The following is a 21326-nucleotide window of genomic DNA, read 5'->3' as shown; positions in this document are numbered from 1 at the left end:
GGAGCGATTAGTGCATAAAGTGCATTGAGGGAGATGGTAATTGTATGCTGGCTGTGGCTGTATTTGAATTAGTTTGTAATAACTGCTTCCTGTGTAAATTGTAACCATGTAACTATATATATACTGTACATTGTGATATATTGTATACATATCCTTTTAATATCAAATATATACATCAATGAGCTTTGGAACTCAGACAATGTGGCGTGTATTGTTTTCTCTTAAGGGATGTAGTGTTTTGTGACGTACAGCGCACATTTATCGTATATGGTAAAAAGATGCGCCTGGCGTCCGCAGTATACATTAGAGCTGGCATTTTATATATTTATTAGAAAGTAATTTGACTTTAACAGTGCTAATACACAATAAGAGAGCAATGTAAAGTATGAGTGAGGAGGTAGATCACTGTGATATATGGTAGACAGAGGGGAGAGGGGTAATACACAATAAGAGAGCAATGTAAAGTATGAGTGAGGAGGTAGATCACTGTGATATATGGTAGACAGAGGGAAGAGGGGTAATACACAATAATAGAGCAATGTAAAGGATGAGTGAGAAGGTAGACCACTGTGATGTATGTTAGACAGAGGGGAGAGGGGTAATACACAGTAATAGAGCAATGTAAAGGATGAGTGGAGGAGGTAGATCACTGAGCTATATGGTAGACAGGAGAGAGGGTTAATACACAATAATAGAGCAATGTAAAGTATGAGTGAGGGGGTAGACCACTGTGATATATGGTAGACAGAGGGAAGAGGGGTAATACACAGTAATAGAGCAATGTAAAGGATGAGTGGAGGAGGTAGACCACTGTGATATATGGTAGACAGAGGGGAGAGGGGTAATACACAATAATAGAGCAATGTAAAGGATGAGTGGAGGAGGTAGACCACTGTGATGTATGGTAGACAGAGGGAAGAGGGGTAATACACAGTAATAGAGCAATGTAAAGGATGAGTGGAGGAAGTAGACCACTGTGATATATGGTAGACAGAGGGGAGAGGGGTAATACACAGTAATAGAGCAATGTAAAGGATGAGTGGAGGGGGTAGACCACTGTGATATATGGTAGACAGAGGGAAGAGGGGTAATACACAGTAATAGAGCAATGTAAAGGCTGAGTGGAGGAGGTAGACCACTGTGATATATGGTAGACAGAGGGGAGAGGGGTAATACACAGTAATAGAGCAATGTAAAGGATGAGTGAAGGAGGTAGACCACTGTGATATATGGTAGACAGAGGGGAGAGGGGTAATACACAGTAATAGAGCAATGTAAAGGATGAGTGGAGGGGGTAGACCACTGTGATATATGGTAGACAGAGGGAAGAAGGGTAATACACAGTAATAGAGCAATGTAAAGGCTGAGTGGAAGAGGTAGACCACTGTGATATATGGTAGACAGAGGGAAGAGGGGTAATACACAATAATAGAGCAATGTAAAGGCTGAGTGGCGGAGGTAGACCACTGTGATATATGGTAGACAGAGGGAAGAGGGGTAATACACAGTAATAGAGCAATGTAAAGGATGAGTGGAGGGGGTAGACCACTGTGATATATGGTAGACAGAGGGAAGAGGGGTAATACACAATAATAGAGCAATGTAAAGGATGAGTGGAGGAGGTAGACCACTGTGATATATGGTAGACAGAGGGAAGAGGGGTAATACACAGTAATAGAGCAATGTAAATGATGAGTGGAGGAGGTAGACCACTGTGATATATGGTAGACAGAGGGGAGAGGGGTAATACACAGTAATAGAGCAATGTAAAGGATGAGTGGAGGGGGTAGACCACTGTGATATATGGTAGACAGAGGGTAGAGGGGTAATACACAGTAATAGAGCAATGTAAAGGCTGAGTGGAGGGGGTAGACCACTGTGATATATGGTAGACAGAGGGAAGAGGGGTAATACACAATAATAGAGCAATGTAAAGGATGAGTGGAGGAGGTAGACCACTGTGATATATGGTAGACAGAGGGAAGAGGGGTAATACACAATAATAGAGCAATGTAAAGTATGAGTGAGGGGGTAGACCACTGTGATATATGGTAGACAGAGGGGAGAGGGGTAATACACAGTATCAGAGCAATGTAAAGGATGAGTGGAGGAGGTAGACCACTGTGATATATGGTAGACAGAGGGAAGAGGGGTAATACACAATAATAGAGCAATGTAAAGGCTGAGTGGCGGAGGTAGACCACTGTGATATATGGTAGACAGGGGGAAGAGGGGTAATACACAGTAATAGAGCAATGTAAAGTATGAGTGAGGGGGTAGACCACTGTGATGTATGGTAGACAGAGGGAAGAGGGGTAATACACAGTAATAGAGCAATGTAAAGGATGAGTGGAGGAGGTAGACCACTGTGATATATGGTAGACAGAGGGAAGAGGGGTAATACACAATAGAGCAATGTAAAGTATGAGTGAGGGGGTAGACCACTGTGATGTATGGTAGACAGAGGGAAGAGGGGTAATACACAATAATAGAGCAATGTAAAGTATGAGTGAGGGGGTAGACCACTGTGATGTATGGTAGACAGTAAGAAAGAGAGCAATATTTGATAGAATAGAGCAGCGACAGACTGGGGCTCAAAAAAACGGCCCAGGCATTTGTGAGCGCGCACACATCATGGGGGAGCACCGCCATGATGTACGGGGATGTGCCACGAGTCATGGGGGCGTGGACCATGGCGACGCTTGCTGGGGGTGGGGGCGCACCGCAAGTCCGGGGGCATGGACTCGCGATACGCCCCCATTTCCATGGAGACCAGTGAGCCGGAGGCTGCGCTACGCGTGGCCTCCCCGGCTCTCTGAGGGACCGGATCAGCCCATTGGCCCTTCTGGCATGGGCCATAAGTGCCAGATGGCCAGTACGGCCCTGGAAGATGGAGAGGTGTGAAACGGATCTTCACCTAGTAAAGTTCAATGTTTTGATTTCAGAATGCATTTAGGGTCTAATTCAGGTTGGATCGCAGTGTACTATCCAACCGGAATTTCTCTAACGTCCTAGAGGATGCTGGGGACTCCGTAAGGACCATGGGGAATAGATGGGCTCCGCAGGAGATAGGGCACTTTAAGAAAGACTTTAGGATTCTGGGTGTGCACTGGCTCCTCCCTCTATGCCCCTCCTCCAGACCTCAGTTTTAGACTGTGCCCAGAGGAGAATGGGTGCACTGCAGGGAGCTCTCCTGAGTTTCCTGCTTAGAAAGCATTTTTGTTAGGATTTTTTCTCTTTTTCAGGGAGCACTGCTGGCAACAGGCTCCCTGCATCGAGGGACTGAGGAGAGAGGAGCAGACCTACTTAAATGTTAGGCTCTGCTTCCTCGGCTACTGGACACCATTAGCTCCAGAGGGAATGAACACAGGTTCGTCCTGGGCGTTCACCCCACAGCCGCGCCGCCGTTCTCCTCACAGAGCCAGAAGAAACGAAGACAGAAGACGTCTCAGGCGGCAGAAGCCTTCGGTGCTTCACAGAGGTAACGCACAGCACTGCAGCTGTGCGTCATTGCTCCGCTACACCTCACACACTCCGGTCACTGTAAGGGTGCAGGGCGCAGGGGGGGCGCCCTGGGCAGCAATAAAACACCTCTCCTATGGCAAAAGTGTATATACATGTACAGGTGGGCACTGTACATGTATATAAAAGAGCCCCCGCCATTTTTTTATAAGTTTGAGCGGGATAGAAGCCCGCCACCGAGGGGGCGGGGCTTCACCCTCAGCACTCACCAGCGCCATTTTCTCTACACAGCACCGCTGAGAGGAAGCTCCCCGGACTCTCCCCTGCTTGACACACGGTGAAAGGGGGTTTTAAAGTAGAGGGGGGCACATTATTGGCGTTAATACACTACAGCAGCGCTACTGGGTAAACATTCTGTGTTTTTCTCCAGGGACATATATCGCTGGGGTGTGTGCTGGCATACTCTCTCTCTGTCTCTCCAAAGGGCCTCAGGGGGAACCTGTCTTCAGAAAAGAGATTCCCTGTGTGTGTGAAGTGTGTCGGTACGTGTGTGTCGACATGTTTGACGAGGAAGGCTCACCTAAGGAGGAGGGGGAGTGCATGATGGTCAGGTCGCCGTCGGCAATGCCGACACCGGACTGGGTGGATATGTGGAATGTCTTGAATGCAAATGTAAACTTACTGCATAAACGATTAGACAAGACTGAAGCTAGGGATCAGTCAGGTAGTCAGACCATGCCTGTCCCTGTGGCACCAGGACCTTCGGGGTCTCAAAAACGCACCATATCCCAGATCATTGACACAGATACCGACACAGAGACTGAATCTAGTGTCGACTATGAGGATGCAAAATTACAGCCAAAGGTGGCGAAAGGTATTCGTTACATGATTATGGCCATTAAAGAGGCTTTGCATATCACTGAGGAACCCCCTGTCCCTGACACGAGGGTACACATGTATAAAGGGAAAAAGCCTGAGGTCACTTTTCCGTCCTCATTTGAACTAAGCGACTTGTGCGAAAAGGCTTGGGAATCTCCAGATAGGAGACTACAAGTTCCCAAAAGGATTCTTATGGCGTATCCCTTTCCACAAAAGGACAGGATCCGATGGGAATCTTCGCCGAAGGTAGACAAGGCGCTGACACGTTTATCCAAGAAGGTGGCACTGCCTTCTCAGGATACAGCTTCCCTCAAGGATCCTGCTGATCGTAAGCAGGAGGTTACCATGAAGCACAATTACACACATTCCGGTGCTATCGTTAGACCGGCTATGGCATCGGCCTGGGTGTGTAGTGCTATCGCAGCATGGACAGATTCCTTATCTACGGAACTTGAAACCCTAGATAAGGATTCCATTCTAATGACCCTAGAGTATATCAAAGATGCTGCTTTATATATGAGGGATGTTCAAAGAGACATTTGTTTACTAAGCTCCAGAATAAATGCTATGTCTATTTCTGCTAGGCGACTCCTGTGGACCCAACAGTGGACGGGGGATGCCGACTCAAAGCGGCATATGGAGTCGTTGCCTTACAAGGGGGAGGAGTTGTTTGGAGAAGGCCTCTCGGACCTTGTCTCTACTGCTACGGCCGGTAAATCGAATTTCTTACCTTATGTCCCCCCGCAGCATACTAAAAATGCACCTCATTATCAAATGCAGTCCTTTCGTTCCAATAAAAGCAAGAAGGTACGGGGATCGTCCTTCCTTGCCAGAGGAAAAGGCAAGGGAAAAAAGCTGCATGCAGCTAGTTCCCAGGAGCAGAAGTCCTCCCCTACATCTGCAAAGTTCACCGCATGACGCTGGGGCTTCCCGGGGGGAGTCAATTCAAGTGGGGGCGCGTCTTCGACTTTTCAGCCAGGTCTGGGTTCACTCACAGGTGGATCCCTGGGCTATAGAGATTGTTTCTCAGGAATACAGGCTGGAATTCGAAGACGTGCCTCCTCGCCGGTTTTTCAAATCGGCTCTGCCAGCTTCCCCGTCAGAGAGGGAGTTAGTGTTGACTGCAATAAAAAAATTGTATCTTCAACAGGTGATAGTCAAAGTTCCTCTTCTCCAGCAAGGAAAGGGGTATTACTCAACCCTGTTTGTGGTCCCGTAACCGGACAGTTCGGTCAGGCCCATTTTGAATCTAAAATCCCTGAACTTGTACTTGAAAAAGTTCAAGTTCAAGATGGAATCGCTCAGAGCGGTCATCGCCAGCCTGGAGGGGGGGGATTGGATGGTGTCCCTGGACTTAAAGGATGCATACCTTCATGTTCCGATTTTCCCTCCTTATAAGTTATCAGGCGTTCCTGAGATTTGCAGTACAGGACTGTCATTACCAATTTCAGACGTTGCCGTTTGGGCTTTCCACAGCCCCGAGAATTTTCACCAAGGTAATGGCGGAAATTATGGTGCTCCTGCGCAAGCAGGGGGTCACAATTATCCCAAACTTGGACGATCTCCTCATAAAGGCGAGATCTCGGGAGAAGTTGCTGGACAGCGTGTCGTTGTCGGTGAGGATGTTGCAGGGGCACGGCTGGATTCTCAAGTTACCGAAGTCCCAGCTAGTCCCTACAACGCGCCTGACCTTTCTGGGTCTGATTCTAGACACAGACTAGAAAAAGGTTTTTCTTCCGATGGAAAAGGCTCAGGAGCTCATGGCCCTGGTCAGGAACCTATTAAAGCTAAAAACGGTTTCAGTGCATCATTGCACACGTGTCCTGGGGAAGATGGTGGCATCGTACGAGGCCATCCCCTTCGGCAGGTTCCATGCGAGGACCTTTCAATGGGATCTACTGGACAAATGGTCCGGGTCCCATTTACAAATGCATCAGAGGATCACCCTGTCTCCCAGAGCCAGGGTATCTCTCCTGTGGTGGCTGCACAGTGCTCACCTCCTAGAAGGCCGCAGGTTCGGAATTCAGGACTGGATCCTGGTGACCACAGACGCAAGCCTCCGAGGTTGGGGAGCGGTCACACTGGGAAGAAATTTCCAAGGTCTCTGGTCAAATCTAGAGACTGGTCTCCACATCAACGTCCTGGAGTTGAGGGCCATATACAACGCCCTACGCCAAGCGGAGGCATTGCTTCGGGACAAACCGGTTCTGATTCAGTCAGACAATGTCACGGCAGTGGCTCATGTAAACCGCCAAGGCGGCACAAGGAGCAGAGTGGCCATGGCAGAAGCGACCAGGATTCTTCGCTGGGCGGAAGGCCATATAAGCGCCCTATCAGCAGTATTCATCCCGGGGGTGGACAACTGGGAAATGGACTTCCTCAGCAGACATGACCTGCATCCGGGAGAGTGGGGACTTCATCCAGAAGCCTTCGCACAGATCGTGGGTCGGTGGGGACTGCCTCAGATAGACATGATGGCGTCCCGTCTCAACAAAAAGCTAAAGCGGTATTGCGCCAGGTCCAAGGACCCTCAGGCGGTAGCGGTAGATGCTCTAGTGACACCTTGGGTGTTCAGATCGGTCTATGTGTTCCCTCCTCTACCTCTCATACCCAAGGTGTTGAGAATAATAAGGCTAAGAGGAGTCAGAACGATCCTCATTGTTCCGGATTGGCCACGAAGGACTTGGTATCCGGATCTGCAAGAGGACGGCATGGCGGTTGAACGCCGGATCCTAGCGGAAAAAGGTATTCCGGAGGAGGTCATTCCTACCCTGATCAAGGCTAGGAAGGACGTGACAATGAAACATTATCACCGTATATGGCGAAAATATGTGTCTTGGTGTGAGGCCAGGACTGCTCCTACGGAGGAGTTCCATTTGGGCCGTCTGCTTCACTTCCTGCAAATGGGAGTGATTTTGGGCCTAAAATTAGGGTCCATAAAGGTCCAAATTTCGGCCTTATCCATTTTCTTCCAAAAAGAATTGGCTTCTCTTCCTGAAGTACAGACATTTGTGAAGGGGGTACTGCATATTCAGCCTCCCTTTGTACCTCTGGTGGCACCTTGGGATCTTAACGTGGTATTAAGTTTCCTCAAGTCACCTTGGTTTGAACCACTCAAGACGGTGGAATTGGTGGATAGGGCAGAATTGAGGTCTCGTCCTCACTTTCTGCCAAAGGTGGTCTCATCTTTTCATATGAACCAACCTATTGTCGTGCCTGTGGCTACGCGGGACTTGGGGGATTCTGAGTCCCTGGATGTGGTCAGGGCTTTGAAGATTTATGTGTCCAGAACAGCTAGGATCAGGAAGACTGAAGCTCTGTTTGTTCTGTATGCGGCCAACAAGGTTGGCGCTCCTGCTTCAAAGCAGACTATTGCTCGCTGGATCTGTAACACGATTCAGCAGGCGCATTCTACGGCAGGATTACCATTGCCTAAATCGGTTAAGGCCCATTCCACTAGGAAGGTGGGCTCTTCTTGGGCGGCTGCCCGAGGGGTCTCGGCATTACAGTTGTGCCGAGCTGCTACTTGGTCGGTGTCAAACACCTTTGCAAAGTTCTATAAGTTTGATACCCTGGCTGAGGAGGACCTCCTGTTTGCTCAATCGGTGCTGCAGAGTCATCCGCACTCTCCCGCCCGTTTGGGAGCTTTGGTATAATCCCCATGGTCCTTACGGAGTCCCCAGCATCCTCTAGGACGTTAGAGAAAATAAGATTTTACTTACCGGTAAATCTATTTCTCGTAGTCCGTAGAGGATGCTGGGCACCCGTCCCAAGTGCGGACTTCTTCTGCAAGACTTGTATATAGTTATTGCTTACATAAGGGTTATGTTATAGTTTCATCGGTTCGAACCGAGTCTATGTTGTTGTTCATGCTGTTAACTGGATAGTTTATCACAGCTTATGCGGTGTGATTGGTGTGGCTGGTATGAATCTTGCCCTTAGCTTAACTAAAATCCTTTCCTCGTACTGTCCGTCTCCTCTGGGCACAGTTTCCCTAACTGAGGTCTGGAGGAGGGGCATAGAGGGAGAAGCCAGTGCACACCCAGAATCCTAAAGTCTTTCTTAAAGTGCCCTATCTCCTGCGGAGCCCGTCTATTCCCCATGGTCCTTACGGAGTCCCCAGCATCCTCTACGGACTACGAGAAATAGATTTACCGGTAAGTAAAATCTTATTTTTTGAGAAAAAGAAATGGGCGCATGCGCTGCATCCGCACTTTCTGCGGGGATGGGGGGGCACAGAAAATGCGGTCACCTCTGCTGTCAAACAGGCAGAGGCGGGCGGGGGTGGGCAGGCAACGCTGCGTTTCCAGGGAGGAGACGGAGAATTGCGGGGGCGATGCGGCTCGAACGGGGGGCGGATGAGGCCGAATGGGGGCGTGTTGGGGGCGAGATCACGGTGGCTGCATGACATCACATGCAGCTGCTGCAATCAGGAAGATGGTGGCGGGTCTCCTGCCGCCATGGAGAGTGGTGTGAGGGATATGGAGAGAGTAATGTTAGGGATATGGAGACCAATGTGAGGGATATGGAGAGAGCAGTATGACTTGGAGATAGAGCAGTGTGAGAGATAGTAGGAGACAAAGGACAGTGTAAGTAAAAGATGGAGAGAGAAAGTAGTATAATAGGGAGATATTGCAGTGTGAGATATAGGGCAGCATCCTATTAGGGGTGATACAATTTCAGCCAATCAAAATGGCCAGATATCGAGATTAATGACGATGGTCATTATCGCGGTATCCATTTAGAGGTTTTGATCGGCCAAAATTGGCAGAGCCAGACATGTGGGGTGGACTAGCCCTGTGCTGGGCATCCCCCCGCATGTCTGAGAAACTGATCATAGATCTGCTAAATTTAGCACATCTACGATCAGATCTGAGTTAGGCACTAGGAGCAGTGCGAGAGATAGTAGGAGACTAGGAGCAATGTAAGTACAGGATGGAGAGAGTAGTATGATAGGGAGATAGAGCAGTGTGAGAGAGGTGATAGAGTAGTATGATAGGGAGATAGAGCAGTGTGAGAGAGGTGATAGAGTAGTATGATAGGGAGATAGAGCAGTGTGAGAGAGGTGATAGAGTAGTATGATAGGGAGATAGAGCAGTGTGAGAGAGGTGATAGAGTAGTATGATAGGGAGATAGAGCAATGTGAGAGAGGTGATAGAGTAGTATGATAGGGAGATAGAGCAGTGTGAGAGAGGTGATAGAGTAGTATGATAGGGAGATAGAGCAATGTGAGAGAGGTGATAGAGTAGTATGATAGGGAGATAGAGCAGTGTGAGAGAGGTGATAGAATAGTATGATAGGGAGATAGAGCAGTGTGAGAGAGGTGATAGAGTAGTATGATAGGGAGATAGAGCAATGTGAGAGAGGTGATAGAGTAGTATGATAGGGAGATAGAGCAGTGTGAGAGAGGTGATAGAGTAGTATGATAGGGAGATAGAGCAATGTGAGAGAGGTGATAGAGTAGTATGATAGGGAGATAGAGCAGTGTGAGAGAGGTGATAGAATAGTATGATAGGGAGATAGAGCAGTGTGAGAGAGGTGATAGAGTAGTATGATAGGGAGATAGAGCAGTGTGAGAGAGGTGATAGTGTAGTATGATAGGGAGATAGAGCAGTGTGAGAGAGGTGATAGAGTAGTATGATAGGGAGATAGAGCAGTGTGAGAGGGGAGATAGAGCAGTGTGAGAGATAGTAGGAGGCTAAGAGCAGTGTAACAGATAGTAGGAGACTAGGAGCAGTGTAAGTACAAGATGGAAAGAGTAGTATAAGAAAATGAATTGAGACCTGTGAAAAGGGAACGTTAGAAGAGATGGAGGAATCAGTGCAATAGATGAGAGATACTAAATTATAAAGAGAGAAGAATACACAGAGGGCAGCAGGGCTGCCATCAGAAATTGTGGGGCCCGGGACAGACAAAATAGACAAGGCCAGCCCCCCCCCCCCAAAAAAAAATATATATATTATGCCGCACCACTCCACCCCATTGTGATGTTACATATAGATGGAGCACTGCGGACAGAGAGCTGACACATAGGGAAGGCTTGTTTTAAGATGTCCTCCCTGTGCATCAGACCGCTGTTGTTTCACAGCCTGGTGCAGCTCTCCTGGTATTGGCAGATGGAGCCAGGTGTGGGTCACCCTCTCTGTAAGGGCCCGGGACACCAGTCCCCCCCTGATGGCTGTCCTGGAGGGCGGCTGTAGTGTCACATGCCTCTTGCTTTCTAACAGTCTTCTAACTATGTTACTTGGCCATATGGCGCCCTCTTTGGTAGCCTAATAAATATTCAATACTGGCTTGTTCATGGCCTCAGCAGGTTACACTACCTCATGGCATCACCAGTTACACTTTGGTATAGCAAACTCGTTTGACATATAAATGTAGTACTTTGAACCCTGAGATTTTTACAGGGGATTCCAAGTACACTTGGGTACTGGTCAGGTACAATCAAGAGGTCACATCAAGGTTAACTATGTCAGTGCACTCTAATATGACCTACATTATTGATTTGCCTTAATACAAGTGGTCACATATCCGGACATTCTTTTTGCACGTTCTCAGTCCCACTTTACCTTTTTGTCAATTTATATTTTCTGTGTATCTCAACTCAATGTTTATTTCTATTCATTCATTATCTCTTTCTATCTCCCAGGAGCTCCAACCAGTGAGATAATCCTAGTCTCCGGTGCCCTCGCACTCAGCCTGAGCATCACAATCGTCATGTGCGGACTCTGCCAGTGGTGCCAGCGAAAGCTAGTAAGTGTACAGCGTCTGTCTGTCCTCTTCCTGTTCCTGATCTATCACATGTGCAGCGCTCTGATAAGTGTTCATTTATAAGATGTGACCACAGATAGCAGCAGCTAATTATAGCAGAAAGCTGCTAATGGTCATACACTGAGATCTTCACATTTGAGATTATTATTATATATTTAACGAACATTCAGAATTGGTCTGAGAAAATACTTCATACCAAACTGGAGCACAGTGGACCTGTTTGGACGCAGCTGAGTGATTCTTTCCTCATGCACATGCGTCTACGCCACACTGCACGCGCGTCCAGAGTCTGTGCGCACAGAGTCGCAGTTGAGATTGAGACGAACAGTATCAGAAATGCATTGGAAATGTGTTGGGCGTTAGTGGGCAGTGCTTATTCAGAAGCACGAACATGGCCTGTCTTATGTTACGTGACGAGGGAGTGTCACTGTAGTGGTTGCGTACTTAGATACACAATTGTTTACATTGGAGGCTATACTCTGACGGAGAACCTACACCTACCATAGGGGCTGGTGCACTTTTTGATGGTGCGAGCGATGGTTGCGTCTAAATATGCACTATGTGATATTTGAGAATCTACAGACGCTAAAAGTGGGTGCCTCAGTCCTTGCACATTCAGACGCACAGCTGTACCCCAGGGAAGGGCTTGTACCGGCAGATGCATAAAGTCGCAGACGTGCAACTGGCAAAAGACACAAGGGGGGTCATTCCGAGTTGATCGTAGCCCTGCAAAATTTTGCAGGGCTACGATCGTGACAATAGACATGCAGGGGGACACCCAGCACAGGGCTATCCCGCCCCGCATGTCAGTGGCGATGCTTTTGCACTTTAGGAGTAGCTCCCGGCCAGCGCAGCTTTAGCGTGCTGGCCGGGAGCTACTCGTCGCTCCCCGGCCCGCAGCGGCTGCATGTGACGTCACGCAGCCGCTGCGGCCCGCCCCCCGCACGGTCCGGCCACGCCTGCGTTGGCCGGACCACGCCCACAAAACAGCGGCCAAACGCCGCCGTTCCGCCCATCGACCGCCTCTGCCTGTCAATCAGGCAGAGGCGATCATAGCTCAGCGACGTCCTTCGGCCGTCTGGTATGCACCAGCGCACTGCGGCGCCAGCACATGCGCAGTTCTGACCCGAACGCTGCGCTGCGATAAACTGCAGCGTGTGATCGGGTCAGAATGACCCCCAATGTCCTAACAGAAAAGAAACCACCATTATAATGGTGTGTTGTGAAGGATAGACGGTGGCTCTAGAAATCCCAAAGTCTAAAGTACAAAATAAAACATATTTACTGTCCCTCAATATACTGTATACATATTCACAGCAATCTATGTCAAAATGGTTAGACCAAAGCCTACACTTCAAATAATTGTATTTACAACATGTTTGTTTAAATTAGGTGTTTCTATCTGTGGAATGGCCACTGTTAATCCAGTTATACCATGCAAGATAGCTAGGCTAGCCCTAGGAAAACTAGATGAGGCCTAGGAAAACTAGATGAGGCCTCGGAAAACTACTGTAGGTGAGGCCTCAGAAAACTAAGTGAGGCCTAGGAGAACTAGGTGAGGCCTCGGAAAACTACTGTAGGTGAGGCCTCAGAAAACTAAGTGAGGCCTAGGAAAACTACGTGAGACCTCAGAAAACTAGATGAGGCCTAGGAAAGCTAGGTGAGGCCTCCGAAAACTAAGTGAGGCCAAGGAAAACTAGGTGAGACCTCAGAAAAATAAATGAGGCCTAGGAAAACTAGGTGAGACCTCGGAAAACTAGATGAGGCCTAGGAAAACTAGGAGAGGCCTAGGAAAACTAGGTGAGGCCTAGGAAAACTAGGTGAGGCCTAGGAAAACTAGGTGAGGCCTAGGAAAACTAGATGAGGCCTAGTAAAACTAAGTGAGGCTCCGGAAAACTAGGTAAGGCCTCAGAAAACTAAGTGAGGCCTAGAAAAACTAGGTGAGACCTCGGAAAACTAAGTGAGGCCTAGGAAATCTAGGTGAGACCTCGGAAAACTAGGTGAGGCCTCGGAAAACTAGGTGAGACCTCGGAAAACTAAGTGAGGCCTAGGAAAACTAGGTGAGACCTCGGAAAACTAGGTGAGGCCTAGGAAAACTAGGTGAGTTTCCGGAAAACTAGGTGAGGCCTCAGAAAACTAAGTGAGGCATAGGAAAACGAGGTGAGACCTCGGAAAACTAGGTGAGGCCCAGGAAAACTCAGATTTAATTTGACAATACAGAAGGACTCTGGTGCTTTCATATTGTAAATAGGTGTTTGTGAGGAAATTAGGTCTGTGACAATTAATATACAGTAGTTATGCCTCATTTCCTGTGTCAAATATGTACTTTTTATACCCATATCCATATACATTCAATTGATCTGTTTGTTTATTCTCCATAACATGTCCATTGCTGCTCACCCAATATTGTGTTTGAATCAACCTTGATGTTGTTAATATATGCAATTGTGTTTTCTCTAACGTCCTAGTGGATGCTGGGGACTCCGTCAGGACCATGGGGATTAGCGGCTCCGCAGGAGACAGGGCACAAAAATAAAGCTTTAGGATCAGGTGGTGTGCACTGGCTCCTCCCCCTATGACCCTCCTCCAAGCCTCAGTTAGGTTTTTGTGCCCGTCCGAGCAGGGTGCAATCTAGGTGGCTCTCCTAAAGAGCTGCTTAGAAAAAGTTTTTAGGTTTTTTATTTTCAGTGAGTCCTGCTGGCAACAGGCTCACTGCATCGAGGGACTTAGGGGAGAGAAGTGAACTCACCTGCGTGCAGGATGGATTGGCTTCTTAGGCTACTGGACACCATTAGCTCCAGAGGGAGTCGGAACACAGGTCTCACCCTGGGGTTCGTCCCGGAGCCGCGCCGCCGACCCCCCTTGCAGATGCCGAAGATGGAAGAGGTCCAGAAGCAGGCGGCAGAAGACTTTTCAGTCTTCCTGAGGTAGCGCACAGCACTGCAGCTGTGCGCCATTGTTGTCAGCACACTTCACACAGCGGTCACGGAGGGTGCAGGGCGCTGGGGGGGCGCCCTGGGCAGCAATGTATAATACCTTTTTTATGGCTAAAAATACATCACATATAGCCCCTGGGGGCTATATGGATGTATTTAACCCCTGCCAGGTCTCAGAAAAACGGGAGAAGAAGCCCGCCGAAAAGGGGGCGGGGCCTATTCTCCTCAGCACACAGCGCCATTTTCCCTCACAGAAATGCTGGTGGGAAGGCTCCCAGGCTCTCCCCTGCACTGCACTACAGAAACAGGGTTAAAACAGAGAGGGGGGGCACTGATTTGGCGATATGACTACATATATTAAAATGCTATAAGGGAAAAGCACTTATATAAAGGTTGTCCCTGTATAATTATAGCGTTTTTGGTGTGTGCTGGCAAACTCTCCCTCTGTCTCCCCAAAGGGCTAGTGGGTCCTGTCCTCTATCAGAGCATTCCCTGTGTGTGAGCTGATAGGAGGCTGGAAAATATCCTAAAAAGTATATACACACATACTGGTGTTATACTGCGACCAGCGATCGCCTCAGCCTGGATGTGCAGCGCGGGGGTGGCTTGGTCGGATTCCCTGACTGAAAATATTGATACCCTTGACAGGGACAGTATTTTATTTATTATAGAGCATTTAAAGAATGCATTTCTATATATGCGAGATGCACAGAGGGATATTTGCACTCTGGCATCAAGAGTAAGTGCGATGTCCATATCTGCCAAAAGATGTTTATGGACACGACAGTGGTCAGGTGATGCAGATTCCAAACGGCACAAAGATGTATTGCCGTATAAAGGGGAGGAGTTATTTGGGGTCGGTCCATCGGACCTGGTGGCCACGGCAACTGCTGGGAAATCCACCGTTTTTACCCTAAGTCACATCTATGCAGAAAAAGACACCGTCTTTTCAGCCTCAGTCCTTTCGTCCCCATAAGCATATCTGCCCAGGGATAGAGGAAAGGGAAGAAGACTGCAGCAGGCAGCCCATTCCCAGGAACAGAAGCCTTCCACCGCTTCTGCCAAGTTCTCAGCATGACGCTGGAGCCGTACAGGACCCCTGGATCCTACAAGTAGTATCCCAGGGGTACAGATTGGAAAGTCGAGACGTTTCCCCTCGCAGGTTCCTGAAGTCTGCTTTACCAACGTCTCCCTCCGACAGGGAGCCAGTATTGGAAACAATTCACAAGCTGTATTCCCAGCAGGTGATAATCAAAGTACCCCTCCTACAACAAGGAAAGGGGTATTATTCCACACTATATTGTGGTACTGAAACCAGAAGGCTCGGTGAGACCTATTCTAAATCTGAAATATTTGAACACTTACAAAGGTTCAAATCAAGATGGAGTCACTCAGAGCAGTGATAGCGAACCAGGAAGAAGGGGACTATATGGTGTCCCGGGACATCAGGGATGCTTACCTCCATGTCCCAATTTGCCCTTCTCACCAAGGGTATCTCAGATTCGTGGTACAGAACTGTCACTATCAGTTTCAGACACTGCCGTTTGGATTGTCCACGGCACTCCGGGTCTTTACCAAGGTAATGCCCGAAATGATGATTCTTCTTCGAAGAAAATGGACGACCTCCTGATAAGAGCAAGGTCCAGAGAACAGTTGGAGGTCGGAGTAGCACTATCTCAAGTAGTTCTACGACAGCACGGGTGGATTCTAAATATTCCAAAACCGCAGTTGTTTCCGACGACACGTCTGCTGTTCCTAGGGATGATTCTGGACACAGTCCAGAAAAAGGTGTTTCTCCCGGAGGAGAAAGCCAGGGAGTTATCCGAGCTAGTCAGGAACCTCCTAAAACCAGGAAAAGTGTCAGTGCATCATTGCACAAGAGTCCTGGGAAAAATGGTGGCTTATTACGAAGCGATTCCATTCGGCAGATTCCACGCAAGAACTTTTCAGTGGTATCTGCTGGACAAATGGTCCGGATCGCATCTTCAGATGCATCGGCGGATAACCCTATCTCCAAGGACAAGGGTGTCTCTCCTGTGGTGGTTACAGAGTGCTCATCTTCTAGAGGGCCGCAGATTCGGCATTCAGGATTGGATGCTGGTGACCACGGAGGCCAGCCTGAGAGGCTGGGGAGCAGTCACACAAGGAAAAAATTTCCAGGGAGTGTGATCAAGTCTGGAGACTTTTCTCCACATAAATATACTGGAGCTAAGGGCAATTTATGATGCTCTAAGCTTAGCAAGACCTCTGCTTCAAGGTCAGCCGGTATTGATCCAGTGGGACAACATCACGGCAGTCGCCCACGTAAACAGACAGGGCGGCACAAGAAGCAGGAGGGCAATGGCAAAAACTGCAAGGATTTTTCGCTGGGCGGAAAATCATGTGATAGCACTGTCAGCAGTGTTCATTCCGGGAGTGGACAACTGGGAAGCAGACTTCCTCAGCAGGCACGACCTCCACCCGGGAGAGTGGGGACTTCATCGGGAAGTTTTCCACATGATTGTTAACCGTTGGGAAAGACCAAAGGTGTACATGATGGCGTCCAGCCTGAACAAAAAACTGGACAGGTATTGCGCCAGGTCAAGAGACTTTCAGGCAATAGCTGTGGACGTTCTGGTAACACCGTGGGCGTACCAGTCGGTGTATGTGTTTCCTCCTCTGCTTCTCATACCCAAGGTATTGAGAATTATAAGACGTAGAGGAGTAAGAACTATACTCGTGGCTCCGAAATGGCCAAGAAGGACTTGGTACCCGGAACTTCAAGAGATACTCACAGAGGACTCATGACCTCTGCCGCTAAGAAGGGACTTGCTTCAGCACGTACCATGTCTGTTCCAAGACTTACCGCGGCTGCGTTTGACGGCATGGCGGTTGAACGCCGGATCCTAAGGGAAAAAGGCATTCCGGAAGAGGTCTTTCCTACCATGGTCAAAGCCAGGAAGGACGTGACCGCACAACATTATCACCACATGTGGCGAAAATATGTTGCGTGGTGTGAGGCCAGGAAGGCTCCACGAAGAAATTTCAACTCGGTCGATTCCTGCATTTCCTGCAAACAGGAGTGTATATGGGCCTCAGATTGGGGTCCATTAAGGTTCAAATTTCGGCCCTGTCGATTTTCTTCCAGAAAGAATTGGCTTCAGTTCCTGAAGTCCAGAAGTTTGTCAAGGGAGTACTGCATATACAACCCCCTTTTGTGCCTCCAGTGGCACTGTGGGATCTCTACGTAGTGCTGGGATTCCTCAAATCACATTGGTTTAAACCGCTCAAATCTGTGGATTTGTAATATCTCACATGGAAAGTGACCATGATGTTGGCCCTGGCCTCGGCCAGGCGAGTGTCAGAATTGGCGGCTTTGTCTCACAAAAGCCCATATCTGATTGTCCATTCGGACAGGGCAGAGCTGCGGACTCGTCCCCAGTCTCTCCCTAAGGTGGTGTCAGCGTTTCACCTGAACCAGCTTATTGTGGTACCTGCGGCTACTAGGGACTTGGAGGACTCCAAGTTGCTAGATGTTGTCAGGGCCCTGAAAATATCGGTTTCCAGGACGGCTGGAGTCAGGAAAACTGACTTGCTGTTATCCTGTATGCACCCAACAAACTGGGTGCTCTTGCTTCTAAGCAGACGATTGCTAGTTGGATGTGTAGTACAATTCAGCTTGCACATTATGTGGCAGGCCTGCCACAGCCAAAATATGTAAATGCCCATTCCACAAGGAAGGTGGGCTCATCCTGGGCGGCTGCCCGAGGGGTCTCGGCATTACAACTCTGCCGAGCAACTACGTGGTCGGGGGGAGAACACGTTTGTAAAATTCTACAAATTTGATACCCTGGCTAAAGAGGACCTGGAGTTCTCTCATTCGGTGCTGCAGAGTCATCCGCACTCTCCCGCCCGTTTGGGAGCTTTGGTATAATCCCCATGGTCCTGACGGAGTCCCCAGCATCCACTAGGACGTTAGAGAAAATAAGATTTTACTTACCGATAAATCTATTTCTCGTAGTCCGTAGTGGATGCTGGGCGCCCATCCCAAGTGCGGATTGTCTGCAATACTTGTACATAGTTATTGTTACAAAAAAATCGGGTTGTTATTGTTGTGAGCCGTCTGTTCAGAGGCTCCTACGTTGTCATACTGTTAACTGGGTTCAGATCACAAGTTGTACGGTGTGATTGGTGTGGCTGGTATGAGTCTTACCCGGGATTCAAAATCCTTCCTTATTGTGTACGCTCGTCCGGGCACAGTATCCTAACTGAGGCTTGGAGGAGGGTCATAGGGGGAGGAGCCAGTGCACACCACCTGATCCTAAAGCTTTATTTTTGTGCCCTGTCTCCTGCGGAGCCGCTAATCCCCATGGTCCTGACGGAGTCCCCAGCATCCACTACGGACTACGAGAAATAGATTTATCGGTAAGTAAAATCTTATTATCTGTTACCCTTTGGATAATGTATTTATGTTAGACCTAGTTTCCTATTGTTTTCATACACCACAGTGGACACTCAAAGGTTGTCATATATGGTACCATCGTCCCTTTTTGTTTACTCCCTATTGTCCAAAAGTGAGATGGCCAGACAGGGTGTTTCTCTGGCTGATGTAATCACCTTGATTAGAATATGTATTGTATTCCAATGCTGTAAGATCCTAGGGGGTCATTCCGAGTTGTTCGCTCGCTAGCAGATTTTAGCAGCATTGCACACGCTAGGCCGCCGCCCTCTGGGAGTGTATCTTAACTTAGCAGAATTGCAAACGAAAGATTAGCAGGATTGCAAATAGAAAATTCTTAGCAGTTTCTGAGTAGCTCGAGACTTACTCCTACACTGCGATCAGCTCAGCCCGTTTCGTTCCTAGTTTGACGTCACAAACACGCCCTGCGTTCGGCCAGCCACTCCCCCGTTTCTCCAGACACTCCCGCGTTTTATCCTGGCACGCCTGCGTTTTTCCGCACACTCCCAGAAAACGCTCAGTTTCCGCCCAGAAACACCCACTTCCTGTCAATCACACTCCGATCACTTCAACGATGGAAATTCTTCGTTCGGACGTGAGTAAATCTACTTGGTTTTGAGCTAAAATACTTAGCTCATGCGTACTGCGTACCATGCGCATGCGCATTTTCGCCTTAATCGCTCCGTTGCGAAAACCGGCAACGAGCGAACAACTCGGAATGACCCCCCTAAGACAAAGAGGTCACACACACCCCTGCAATATGAAGCTTCTGGAGGTATAAGTAGAGCTACTCAGAGAGCTGAAGAGATATTTCTTTGTCCCTAGGCTAAGAAGTAATGTTATGTCTAGGGACCCGGTATCTTTACAGTGTTGTTTGCACACATTGCAGCACTATGAACCAAACAAATCTGGACCCGGACCCTTGCTACACCTGAGTTTATGGTCATGAGATAGGGGCTCAATATTCTCCTTTCTCTAGCATCCGTAAGGGATATTGGGGAATTAGTACGATGGGGTATAGACGGGGTCCAAAGGAGCCGGTGCACTTCAAATTTCTTCAACTGGGTGTGCTGGCTCCTCCCCTCTATGCCCCCTCCCACAGACAGTTTAGAAAAAAGTGCCCTCAGGGGAGGATGCACACTCTGGAGCTCCAGAGAGTTTTCTTCAGTTTCTTTTAAAACTTTATTACTTTTGGAATGGATTTGCACCTGGCGCTTATCACTCACCAAAGTGAATGCAGCTGAACTCTGAGGGATGATCCAAATCCCTCCAAAGAAGAATATACAAACAAAAATTGAGACAGCGCTACCCACTTTGGTTTTAAATTTATCTTTTATAATACACATACACAAAGATGACAACAAATATAAATATGCAAAAAGATACCGGCCAGTATCACACTAAAAATATTAATTAATATAGTTAAGATTTAATCATAAAATACGATTATTGATTCATTGCAATTCTATTTGAAAAAATTGCTATAATTGTACTATTAGCCTATCATTTAATAATAGCACCAATATTAATTCATACATAGAATTGCCCTGACAACTTGATGACAAAGATATATATATATATAGCTCCAAACTTAAAAATGAAGAGTGCTGTACTAAAAGTCCCGGTAATTAGCACATTAGATTGATATGCCCCAATAAGCAAGCATGCATTCCTTTATCCAAGCAGCCTTTCAATCATCCTTATAAGGCAAGGTTAATATTGTTATGTAGCCACACAGAGTGTTCTTTCAGCCCAAATGGATGAAGCAGAAATGAATGAATAATGTCCTGTAAAACTTGCAAGCATTAACAGCCCAATTGCCAAGAATAGAAGCAGAGTTAGTAGATTAGGTTAACCCATGTATTGCATTAATCCAGGATTAGAGCACCATTTGCCAAGGCACTCAGCATAAATAGTATCCTTTCTGGCTGCACAAGCTAACAGCATGTGATTCAAAGGGTCACCAAAGCTTCACCACACTCATTCCCCTGTGCACTGGGGTATGAATGGTAACAGTTCACCGGCCGGTAATAAAAGTTGTGAGCCAAACACCCGATATTGCAGGGGGTGAGAGACTTTCTCTTAACTCACAGCACCTATCGTTCTCCCTCTCAAACGCGTTTCTCCGCCTCAGGGTCCATTTTCAGCGGAAAGGATACTATTTATGCTGAGTGCTTTGGCAAATGGTGCTCTAATCCTGGATTAATGCAATACATGGGTTAACCTAATCTACTAACTCTGCTTCTATTCTTGGCAATTGGGCTGTTAATGCTTGCAAGTTTTACAGGACATTATTCGTTTATTACTTTTGGTATGCTGTTTGGGCAACAACATACCTGAACCATGGGAGTTAGGGGGGGATGGTTACCAGTATCTTCAGGCATCAGAGCCGCTCTCCCACTGCAGGACCACCATCCTTAGAGTAGAGATGAGCGCCGTAAATTTTTCGGGTTTTGTGTTTTGGTTCGGGTTCGGTTCCGCGGCCGTGTTTTGGGTTCGACCGCGTTTTGGCAAAACCTCACCGAATTTTTTTGTCGGATTCGGGTGTGTTTTGGATTCGGGTGTTTTTTTCTAAAAACCCTAAAAAACAGCTTAAATCATAGAATTTGGGGGTCATTTTGATCCCAAAGTATTATTAACCTCAAAAACCATAATTTCCACTCATTTTCAGTCTATTCTGAATACCTCACACCTCACAATATTATTTTTAGTCCTAAAATTTGCACCGAGGTCGCTGTGTGAGTAAGATAAGCGACCCTAGTGGCCGACACAAACACCGGGCCCATCTAGGAGTGGCACTGCAGTGTCACGCAGGATGTCCCTTCCAAAAAAACCCTCCC

At 47.9% G+C, this 21326-nt stretch overlaps 1 protein-coding gene across 1 annotated transcript in view; it reads left to right on the top strand.

Moving 5' to 3' along the window:
* Positions 1 to 21326, top strand: part of SYT7 (synaptotagmin 7) — a 642713-nt gene that overhangs the window by 215042 nt on the left and 406345 nt on the right. The window contains exon 2 of the mRNA XM_063944176.1: positions 10991 to 11094. Coding sequence (XP_063800246.1) covers positions 10991 to 11094 — 104 coding nt within the window. The remainder of the gene's footprint in view (positions 1 to 10990; positions 11095 to 21326) is intronic.

Source organism: Pseudophryne corroboree, chromosome 11, assembly GCF_028390025.1.
Source record: "Pseudophryne corroboree isolate aPseCor3 chromosome 11, aPseCor3.hap2, whole genome shotgun sequence".
NCBI lineage: Eukaryota > Metazoa > Chordata > Amphibia > Anura > Myobatrachidae > Pseudophryne > Pseudophryne corroboree.
Note: the sequence above shows the minus strand (reverse complement) of the source record. Positions and strands in the feature narration are given on the sequence as shown.